An 11,610-nucleotide genomic window follows, 5' to 3' on the forward strand; every position below is an offset into this window, starting at 1 on the left:
CCACTTTGTGTTCTCTTTCAAACGGGGCTGTGTCAAAGACTTTGTGATGTGGGAGTTGAACAACATACAGGAGTTGGCTGGGACCCCAGCAGCCCTTCCCAGGGACACGGGACAGAGCCACTGCTCAGTCCTAGTGCTCCCATCCAACTGAGCTAAGCCCTGTGCAGTGGCTGTGGGTCTCTGGGTGACAGCTGAGTCTAATGAGGATCTGAAACCCAGAGCTTTGCAGTCTCACACTGGGGACTTTATGCAAAGAGTCTCAGGATCCCTCGGAGAGCATGAAGCTGGGGAAGGGAAGGAGTAAAGATAAGTTTCTTTCCATCTCTCCAAGCATCTGGGAGGTGGGTGGGAGGTAAAAAAAGATGAGCCCTGAAGTTTTAATTCCTCGGAGATATTTAGGTATCTTGCTCTTGTTACTCAAGGGAGTGCAGAGCCTGAGCATCTCGGGATGTGCCGCAGGCTTGTACCTCAGCACTTTGAGCTAAGCTTGGACTTCCGATTCTCCAACGAATATTAATTTTCAGAGAACTTAAACCATAACAACCCCCCTGCTTCCTCCAAGCAGATTTGGTGGGATGAAGTATCTTTAGGAAAGCCATTACTGTAAACCACAACTTAGGAGATAACTCACTTGAATTTACTAGGAGATGTGGAGAGCTGAGGGTTGGAATGTGACCTTGCCCCAGGACTGCTCCCGGCTGAGCCAGCCAACATGAGGGGAGAGAGGAATTTTGTCCTCGTTTGAGACCAGTGTTAGCTCATCTTCCCCAGCCAGTTTGTTTGCACACTGAGCAGTAACAACTAGAATAGTCTCTGGAAAACTGTTCCACTGGATGAAAAGTAATGAGATTTAAAAACCAAAACTAGAGCTCTTTAGTCTTCTGGCTGTCTGGGTTAGGCTCAATACTCTTAGCCATATTTCCACCATCACAAGACTCATACTTCCCTTGCAACACACACACACACACACACACATTCTCCCCCAGCCCTCCCTTGGGAAAAGGGCTTTGAAAGGAAAAAGACCTGAGATCAAATCAATTAATTCCCTTTGCTTTCTCCAATAAATGCAGTGCAGAGAGTACGTACATTGAAATACAAATGAACTAAAGCAGCAGCAACAAGACCTTGCTGAATTGAAATGTTTCCTGGTGTAAGACAGTCCTTGTCCAGGAGAAGGGGTGGCTCACAGGAGGCAGGTGTTGGTCACGTTATTTAGCGTGCAGCTGGGGTGCTCTGATCTGGTGGGGATGAGAGGGATCGGAGAATCACGCCGTATGCGGGATGAAAAGCAGCCCCGTGGGAGGGGAGGGGAAGGGAAGGGGGGATGCCTTTACAAAACAAGCAAATGCAAAATGTGTTACAGGAGTTCATATCTTCCAAATTAAATCCAGTGTTACCTAAAAGACGGGGTTTGCTGCAGCGAGCCTAGAGCCATCGGGCAGAGACACTCTGCAGGCACTGCATAGCCAACGGGCCCGTTGCCACATACGGTGCTTACACGTGGGAAATGCCCTGGAAGGCTTGCCAACTGGAGAGGGCTTCCCCGTGGTGCCTGGCGACAGCCAGGGTGCCCCTGGATTAAGCAGAACTGTTAAATCAAGAGCTTGAACTGAAGCTCACTGAGGCTGGTGCAGAGCGCGGATGGATGCTGCTCTGCTGCAGGCCACTGCAAAGGATGAGAGAGGTGGCACCTGAGAGCAGGAGCTGGAGTTGCTTAAGCTGACCCTGCCACAACAGGGTGCCCCTGGCTCCCCCTGAGGGAGGAGAGCCAGGGACAGGCTTCCTGCAGGACCCAGATGGGTCAGCTCCTTGCTGGTCTTCGCCAGCCACTCCTCTGCACGGGAGCAGCACAGCTGTGGGTGTGGAAGGTGCTGGGACTGCGTCCGCAAACATAGAAGGGCTGGTAGAAGAGAGGAGGGAAGCAAAATGAGAAGGTTGAGTAACATGACTCAGGATTATCTCTCAGGTTTTGTAGCTGACACTCGTCCAGCTGCTCCCAGCCATCCTTTCCGTGGTTTCTTGCCGGTGACTGTTTAGACACCATCCCTGTCTCTTGGGGCAGCTGGGGGGCCCAGCACTGAGCTCGCTGACGGTCCTGCATGCTGGATGCACCCCACACATGCGTTCTCCAGCAGGACCCTACAGGAGGAGGGGCAGGCAGGTCTGGTTCCTCGGTACACTGGGCGAGGGGAGGCCATGCCGACTGATTGGGGCTCCCCAGAGCGGAGCTGTGCAAGCTGCCGTGAGCAGAGCTGCCTGCTGCTGCGCCGGGCTCCGGGCAGGGAAGTGCGATGATAAGCTAAATTGGCTAATCAGGATTCACGCTAATAGGGAGAGAAAATTACCCAGCTTTACCACTGAGACAGCTGAGCAGGGAATGAATAAGCGCCGCAGCACGCTGCCTTTGGCGCTCGCCCGGCCGGCAGCTGAATTAAACCCAGGGTGGTGTGACTCATGCACACGGCGCAGTCGCGGCACAGGCACGGGCAGCAGCTGTGGAAATTACGCGCGAGCAGGCTGTGGTGTGCTGAAACCAGCAGCCCCAGCAGCCCAGTGTGTACCCAGCCCGTGGCCTCTTCCTCCTGCGAAGGAAGGGAGAGGAGCCCAACCACCATCAGCAAAGGGAGCGGTAACTACAGGGAAGGCAGCAGCCTCCCCCACCAGCCCGTTGGCACAGCACAAGCCGCTCTGGCTGCCGTGCCCAGGCCGAGGGTGCTCACAGCTGGGGGCTGGCAAGGGACGTAGGCACTGCCCAGCTGAGATTGAAAATGTGAGTGCCTGGAGCAAGCAGCTGAGCTGGTGCCTGAGTCAGGACAGTGTCTGGGTGAGTCCCACGCTGGCCAGTCCCTCCGGATGATTTCTGCGTGCAGCCGGCCCTGGTGCCAGGCAGGGCTGGTGTCCCAGGAGTGGGAGGTACCTTGTGCCTGAGCTCACAGCTGCAGCCTCGATTCTGGCAGGGGGTAAGACACAGCCGGGGAGCGGGCGATTCAGCATCGCCTCCACCTCGAGTCCTAGCGAAGAAAACATGGGCAGGGGAAGGAGGCTCCAGAGTTTGAGGGCTTGAACAAAACCCACTTTTTTTATGCCTGTGATGTTGTAATGGTGCCTTTACCAGGGCCCAGCTATAAAGGACAGGAAAGCCCAGACTTGCATCTGTCATCACTGAGGGACAGGGACTTGGTAGCTTGGGATGTACCATGCTGCCTGGCTACTCAGGCCAGGGCCAACAGAGTGGCCACCTTGTCCTTCCCCACAGCCCTTTCCAGCCCCACCTCCCCTGAGCACAGCCCCATCCCCAGGGAACATTTTAGGGGGTCAAGGGGGAGCTTTTTATGATTTAAGCCTTGTTGTGGTATTTGTTTGGAGGCTGGGAAGTTGTGTGTCAGGTGATTCACTGTTACCATGGCAACGAGCATCAGTTAATGAACAGAGGGAGTAAAGGAGCCAAAATAAATGTCAGTGTGTGAAATAGATGCTGTGGAGCCTGGCAGTGTGGGCAGGCGGTGGGGCTGCCCCTCTTGTGCCCTCTCCCTGTGTGAGGGGGCAGCGTGCTGCACTGCCTGTCCCACATCAGGCTGGGGCTGCCTTTGCTTTGCAGAGGGAGCAGACTTTGCCAAACCACCTGCAAGGCACAGGGCAAAGGGCTGGTGAATAAGGAGCACAGCAAGCCCTGTCTCTGCTGGAGTAACTGAGTGCTGAGGAGACCCCAGCCCCACTGGAACCATGGTGCGGGCAGGGACATGGTGACTAGTGCAGGGACATGGTGACTAGTGCAGGGACATGGTGCCCTGGGCCTGCCATAGTGTCAGAGCAATCTGCAAATAGCGGTGCTGCCATGCTTCCCACTCTAGCCGCTTGGCCACGCCTGCTGGGACTGCTCCTAGAGGCGCCTCCTGCTCCAAGGCTTGTCCTTGTCCTTCACAGTCACAGATTTACCTTAGGCACTGTGTGTGCCAGAAGCAAGGCCCTGGCAGGCTGTGGGGTCCTGGCTCATTGAGCTGCTGCTCAGGGCAGCGAGTGCCAGCCCTGGGTTTTGGTGACGGCTCAGTGGCGCAAGGAGCCTGCGAGAACTTCAAAGAGATTGACCCCAAGAAAATGAGTATCCTCATTTCCACACTGTGCCGATGGGCTGTCTCAGTCTCTAAACTCCTCTCCCACGTGGCACCAAGGGGAAGTTTCCTCTTGTTAATCAGATGATGAACGCTGGCCCCATGACTACCCGATAGGCTGCTGCAGAGGGAGATGTCCCTGTGCCATCACTGTGCCTGTGGAGAAGCACTTGCAAAGTCCCGCATGCTGTGCAGGGATCCCTGGCTGGCAGCAGCTTTGCAGCCATTTAAAGCCTGGGAGAGCAGAGCTACCCCACCAGGTTGGGGCTTCTGTGCCAAGGCAGAGTGAGGAGGGAGCTGGAAACAGAAGCCCTGCCACTGTGTCAGGAGCAACAGCCCTGTGCTGAGTGAGACTGGAGATGTGTCTGGGAGGACCAGGTATATGCCAGCTCTGCACATGTGTCTGAGCCTGTCGAGGTGTAGGGGTGTTTTGGGGTGCTGCAGGTTGGCACAGTCCCACTCTGGCAGCATCTGCCTGATGACTGGAGAGCAAAGGGGTGGTTCTGGGGCACGTGGGGCAGAGCCCTGCTGGCAGGTGTCAGGAGAAGGTCAGGAAACGTGGATGGAGACCCAAAAGCTGAGAGGAGGAAGAGGATGAGGGTTGTGCTGTGCAGCTGCCATCGTTGCCATGGCCAGTGCCTCCCCAGCGCTGTTTGTGGCATCCCTTTTCAGCTTCCCCTTCACCCGCAGTTCCCAAAGCAACGGCAGCAGGCGGTTCTCCCTCGGATGCCGTGTCTCCCCCTCGGATGACAGCTTGCCACCTCCAGAACTTCATCTCCAGGCTTTAATTGATGCCTGTCACGATGCTCAGCTCCCCCAAGCTTGTAGCTGGAGCGCAGGCTGATAGTGTGCCACTCGCTATGTGAGGTGCCATATGGGTTGGCCTCTCTCACCTGAAGCGCTATCCCCTGATGACATGTTCTTTCTAGTCCCATGGTGAGGAGACAGAGCCAGCATGAGCTGACAGCATGCTGCAGCACTGGTGTCATGAGGGGGCTGCCCTTCTGCAGGGAGATGCTGCAGGAATTCCTCATCCTGCTCCTTGCCACTCCAGAGAAGGCATACTCCATGCCTCAGTTGCCCCATTTATAACATCCAGCAGACCTGACTTGTGGCTCTCAGCATTGTGGCAAGCTGCCATGAGCAGCAGCCACGCGGCATCCGCAGGAGGAGACGGGCCGCGTCCATCACAACAAATCCATAAGCACAACTGGGCCTAGCCATGATCTTTTAAGTTATTTTTAATGCCTTTAATTTCTCTCTGCCTGCCCATCAGTAGCACATGGGCCATGGGGCTGGTGAATGGATAAGCAGTAGATGCAAGAGCCCATTCGCAGCCAGTCCCTTCCCCAGGCTGTTGTGTAAACACGTCTGAGCCATGGACACTGCTCTGCTGCATCGTTCTTGCCTCACATCAGTATCTTGCATCATGTAACTGAGTCCCCAGTACATCACCTGCCTGACTCCTCCTTAGCTTTCTCCTCTCATGGCACAATTGCGTGGCTTTGGCAGAGAGCTGAGCCCGAAGGTGCAGCACGGGGGAAGCCAAAGCAAATAGGCAGGCGTTTAAAGGTGAAATGCGTTTGTTTTGCTTCAGAGGCAGGAGTGGGGGAAAAAAGCCACAGAAAAGAGCCTTTTTTCCCCCAAATGCTAAGTGGGAGGCCAGCAGATGCTAGAGCATCTGCCTCCTTCCCCAGGCCTTCCAGGTGGCATTGCTGGTGCCCACCATGGAGGGGCTGCTCTCACCCCCACTCCTGAGTCATGCGGTGGGGACCCACAAGCAGGAGGAGGAAGGTGACACACATGGAGTGGCCGGGGGGCACCTGGTGGGACCAAGTCATGGGCCAGGTGGCACTCTGCCCAAGCCAAGCCCCGCTGCAATGCCCACCAGTGGCAGTGGGTGCTGATCCATGGCCATGTGTGGGTGTGTGCTGCGAGGAGCATAGGAAAGGCTGGAAATGGGGCACAGACAGGAAATGCTGGTGACTCTCTGCCCCTGTGTCACAGGCACAAAGCTGGGGTGGGAAGTAGCAGGAAAGGGTAAACAGCCTGGAAACTTTTTGTAGTCATTTAAGAACTTATCTGTGCCTCCAAAAAAAATCACATCTTGGAAGTTATGCTGCGGCCCAGATGTTACTTTAGCAAATGTGCTGAGGATCCTCATCTGCATAGCAGCCTGTGCCCTGCATTTCTAGGTCAGCAGTAAATCAAAGCTTTCATACAGCTGGGACAAAGTGGGAGAACCAGGCTGGTCACTTGGTGCTGTGAAGCCCCGGGCGATATGAAAGCAGATGACCAACATCCCGGAGCAAGACCAACATGCAGCCATGGAGCCCTTTGCCCAATACATATGAATAAGGTGATGCTTGGACATGAAGGCTGGGAGGTTTATTTACAGCTGCAGAGATTCTCTGTCAAAACCAATGAGGGGTTTGCCTGGGTGAGTGCTGGGAGGCAGGGAGTGCCTGCCCTGCCTTGGCTCCCCTTCGCTGGGGAAAACAGGGCCAGGAAAGTCTTCTCATGTCCATGGTGTGCCCAAGGAGGGGTGCAAAGCTTAGCAGAGGCCATGCCACACTGGGCACCGCTGAGCTGCCAGCAGCTCCTCATGGCACCATGCAGCTGGACAGGGAAGTGGGAGCTGCGCTGCAGAGAGGCTCTGCCCAAGGCTGCCATGGGGCTGCAGAGACAGGCAGGCACCTTGGGCTTCTCCTCCCAGCTCAGCAGCCCTGTGATGGCAGGGCTTAGTTTGAGATGTGAATGTGCAGCCTGACAGGAGGGGACCAGCAGTGCTGGGGGGTGCAAGAGCGGCCAGGGACCAAACTGGCTCTGGGCACCAAGTGGAGTCACTAGCAGTTTCAGGTCACTAGGAACCAAGGGCACTGTTTGGGGTCGCTGGCAGCTCCATGCCAAGCAGTGTCTGAGTGGCTCGTGGGCTGCTGCTGTGCCGGCCCTGTGCAGCACATCTAGCAGCACTGCTGCCAGTGCAGAGATGTTTGAAGGTTTCCTGGCTTGTGTCTCCCCAGGAACCTTCCGAGGAGTGTGCAAGAAAATCGACCACTTCCCCGAGGATGCGGATTATGAGCAAGACACAGCCGAGTATCTCCTCCGTGAGTCTGCTTTCCCGTGGTGCACCGGAGCTGCACACGCTCCCGGGGACCCCCTTGCCCCACACTGCACTGACACCCACTTCCCCATCCCCCAGCACCTGGAGCTTCACCCAGCAGGTCCCCTCACCCACTGGCAGGAAGCTGATGTGTCACAGCCCCCAGGCTCCCCACAGAGCAGCGATGACCCTCGGGATTACCCGAGCATGGCCGTGTCACGCCGCAGTAGCAGTGCTAATGGCACATTTGTCTGGCACTCGCCATCCCCACAGCCAGTCCCAGCAGCTGCTGCAGAGTCTGAGCTTGTCAGGGTACAAGGGCTGCCGAGGCTCTGGACTCCGCTGATCCTCGGTGCAGCACCCAGGGGTGATGTGTTCCTGCCGATCTCCCCATTCCCCGAGTATCCTCAGCAGGTTGGATTTGCTGGCGCTCACCAGGAGGCCATGAGCCTCTGCCATGAGCTCTGCCAGCAGCAGCTCAGCGCAGGGAGGCAAAGTGAAAATGACACTGGCGGCTCTCCTGGGAAAAGCGGAACCGTGGGGTTCTTCTGTGGATGTCTTAGTGCTGGGGTGAGGCCCGCCCTACAGCCCCATCCCAGCAGCCCTTTGCAGAGGCACAGGAGTAGTGGGGCACAGAGGAGCGTGCGGGCAGAGGGTGGAGGCGAGTGACACGCAAGTGACACGCAGAGCGACGGGGCACACGCATCTCTGTGTGACAGGCTGCAAAGCTGCACAGCAGAGCGCTCATCTGGACACACACATTTCCAGGCACGTAGGAATGTAAGGCAGGGGGGACATGGCAGCCTCAGAGGCATTGGCATGTCCTGACACTCTCTGAGCCACCAGAGCCGGGAGGAGCCCCCACAAGCAGAATGACCTCCTGTGCCCACTTCCCCATGCTCAGCCCTGACTCCTGGCCAGGCAGCAGCTGCCACTCACCCAGATGTTGCCCTGAGCTCCCCATTTTTTAAGGCTGCAGCCCTGCTCACCCATCTGAGGGGAACATGTTTAATGGAACTGGTTTGCAATTTTAATAGATTAGTGCTGAAGTTCTTCTCCCACCCCCTCCCACATTTAAAATCAAAAGTCTATTTTAAAGCCCCCAGAATGGCATTTTAATGGGGCTTCTCCGTATTTCTGTGATTTTAATAAAGGCCCTAATACAGGGATGAGAGCCCAACCAAGGTATGGTGTATATTCAGTGTAGCAGGTAGTGATTTGCTGCATTAATTACTCTTTACTGTCGTTTTCGAAGCTGCACTTCTGACAGGCCATGTAGAAAAGACCCTTCTTTGTGTAGTGCTCGGTCAGCAGCTCCTGAGGATGCAGAGATGGGTGCTGCTGGAGCTGATCTCCTTGGGGATGGAATCCAGCACTGGGGTCACTGCATTGCACGTGTTGGCCTCTGGGCCTTGGGCCCCTTGTTCATTTTAATAATGGTCCTCCCTTACATCAGAAAACGATGTTTTGTAAAACTTGAGGTGTGTTAGTTTGTAAATTTTTACCTTTCAAAGCAGCCACAACAGTTTGAGGCCACAAGGACCAGGCTCCTGACCCTCATGGCTGGCAGTACTGCTGGTTGCCAGCCTGGTGAAGTCTGGAGGGTTCCTGCAGGCTCCAGTGTCACATCTGTAGCCAAAACTCGTGGGTGCTGTATTTGGTAATGGGAAGGTAAATCGCTAGTGCTGACTGTGTGACAACACTGGAAGAAATAATTCCTTGAAAGAGCCTTAGAAAGGAAAAAGAAAAAAGAAATTGAGATTTAAGCTGTTTCCATGACAGGAGACCGGAATTGCAGCTGAGGACACGGAGAAGTTGCAGAGGAGGGACCAATGCTGGGCATCCCCCATCCCTCATGTTAGCAACCACGCATGGCATTGCAACAATTCTTGCTGGGCGTGGGAGATACCGGGAGCCCCCACTACAGGAACAACTCTGCCCTGCCTCCTGTCCCACAGGTGCCGTGAGAGCGTCCAGCATCTTCCCCATCCTCAGCGTGAGTCTCCTATTCTTTGGGGGCCTGTGTGTGGCAGCCAGCGAGTTCTACAAGAGCAAACACAACGTCATCCTCAGTGCCGGCATCTTCTTTGTCTCTGCAGGTAGGAGCTGCCCGGCGGGGTCTGCAGCGGGGTGGCTCTCCTGGTGTAGAAGGGTGCGAGGACACAGGGGAGCCAGGGATGGGATTTGGGTCCTCCTGAGATGTCGAATTCTGTGGTTTGTGATCCCAGGGGGAAAATCGTCCTGGCAGTGAAAAAATACCAGCAGAGATTTCTGGCAAGCGGTCACCATGCTAGACAACGCTTTAAGCATCCATCCTGCTCTGCCTCGAGTGGCTTCCATGCAGGAACTGCAGCCCAGGAGGGGCTCACACTGTGCAGCCATCTCACTGGGGTTGCAGGCAGCCCCGGGGAAGGTTTTGGGTGCTCTGCCCTCTACCGTCACCCAGCAGTGGGTCACGGGAACAGGCAAGGGCAGAGGCTGTGCTGGCAGCGGGGCTGCTGCAGTCCTGCAAGGAAAATCACTCTCGAGAGGCCATTCCTTCTGGATTACTCGTCTCTCTGTGCTGTTCCCCAAAGCTTCCACTGATTATCGTATGACAATGTCTTTGTCTCAAGGAACTGGTCTATTTTGTATTTTTCTTCTCCCCACAAAGAGACAAATTACTCTCCCTCCTTCGGCTGGCAGGAGCTGCTGATGCAGATGAGAAAACAACAGAAAGAACATAATCGATTCATTAAGTAAATCCAGGAATACATCAGCCGCTTCCCAGCCCTGCGGCACAGCCTCGTGGCACTGCTGTCAGTGCAGAAATTGCCCCAGCCTGGATAAAGCCTCTGGGCTGCAACAGAAATTACAAGAGACAGAACCATGTCCACTTCCCTAACCAGGGCAGAGTAGAGGGGGAGCAGAACCTCCCTCAGCCTGCTGGCCACACTCTTCTGGATGCATCCCAGGATGCCATTGGCCTTCTTAGCCATGAAGGCACATTGCTGGCTCATACTCAGTTTATTGTTAACCAGGACTCCCAGGTCTCTCTCTGCAGAGCTGCTCCCCAGCAGGTCAGTCCCCAGCCTGTACTGGTGCATGGGGTTGTTCCTCCCAAGGTGCAGGACTCTGCACTTGTCCTTGTTAAACCTCATGAGGTTCCTCTCTGCCCAGTTCTCAAGCTGGTCGAGATCCCACTGAATGGCAGCACAGCCTTCTGTGGGAATGGCAGCAAATGGCAGCCTTCTGAGGATAGCAGTGAAGGGCTGTGAGGAGTATGGCTCTGGTGAGCTGGCAGAGAGGTTGGTGCCCAAGGGGGCAGTGGGCTCTGGTGAGCTGGCAGACGGCTTGGTGCCCAGTTGGGCAGAGGGGTGCAGCCATGACATACAGCACCCTCCCTGCCTGCCAGGTCATGGTGGGCAGGAGAAGGGCAGGGCTTCAGCTGCACAGACCCCTGTGCTACAGGGAAAGGGGTTGGAGTGCTGCTGTTCCACCTCCCTCTCCCACCATTCAAGTGAGCTCCTCTCCCTCTTGTCCTTCCCTGAAGGTCTCAGCAACATCATCGGGATTATAGTCTACATCTCAGCCAACGCAGGGGATCCGGGGCAGAGCGACTCCAAGAAGAGCTACTCTTATGGCTGGTCGTTCTACTTCGGGGCCCTGTCCTTCATCATCGCTGAGATGGTGGGGGTGATCGCTGTGCACATGTACATCGAGAAGCACCGCCAGATCCGCGCCAAGTCCCATTCGGAGCTGCTGAAGAAGTCGGCCTTCACCCGCCTCCCCCCCTACAGGTACCGCTTCCGCCGGCGGTCCAGCTCCCGCTCCACCGAGCCCCGCTCCCGGGACATGTCGCCCGTCAGCAAGGGGTTCAGCACCATCCCCTCCACCGACATCTCCATGTTTACCCTCTCCAGGGATCCTTCCAAGGTCACCATGGGGACGCTGCTCAACTCGGAGCGGGACCATGGTTTTTTACAGGTCCATAACTCCATCCCCAAAGAGTTCAAGGAGTCTTTGCACAACAACCCGGCCAACAGACGAACCACGCCGGTCTGAGGCGGGCAGGGGCATTTGGTCAGGCTGCATGACATCATCCTCGTGACGGTGTAACACGTGAAATCCCGTTTTTAAGGACAAACCCAGATGGCTCCCCGTGCCCCTACCCGTGGGGCTGGTCTGTCACTCCCAAAACACCGCGGGCCGGGCCAGGCCGCTGCGCCCATGGTGGGACTGGGGCCCCCACGGCTCCCCCTCCCCGGTGAGGCAGGGATGGGGGCTGAGCTGTGACCATGGCCGCGCTGCCCCTGCAGACTGAGCGGGGCTTCCGACACCTCCCGGGACAGTGGCTTCCCGAGGTCTCCATCGTTAATGTTGATCATAATCGCAGTGTTACCGTAGCTGTGTGTCCCA

The 11,610-nt window shown here is 56.1% G+C and overlaps 1 protein-coding gene across 1 annotated transcript in view; it reads left to right on the plus strand.

Moving 5' to 3' along the window:
* CACNG3 (calcium voltage-gated channel auxiliary subunit gamma 3) overlaps positions 1-11,256 on the plus strand; it is a 30,544-nt gene extending 19,288 nt beyond the window's left edge. Inside the window, exons 2-4 of the mRNA XM_061993626.1 lie at positions 7,133-7,216; positions 9,171-9,311; positions 10,745-11,256. Coding sequence (XP_061849610.1) covers positions 7,133-7,216; positions 9,171-9,311; positions 10,745-11,256 — 737 coding nt within the window. The remainder of the gene's footprint in view (positions 1-7,132; positions 7,217-9,170; positions 9,312-10,744) is intronic.
* The last annotated feature ends 354 nt before the right edge of the window (positions 11,257-11,610 follow it).

This window comes from Colius striatus, chromosome 3 (genome assembly GCF_028858725.1).
Source record: "Colius striatus isolate bColStr4 chromosome 3, bColStr4.1.hap1, whole genome shotgun sequence".
NCBI classification, from domain to species: domain Eukaryota; kingdom Metazoa; phylum Chordata; class Aves; order Coliiformes; family Coliidae; genus Colius; species Colius striatus.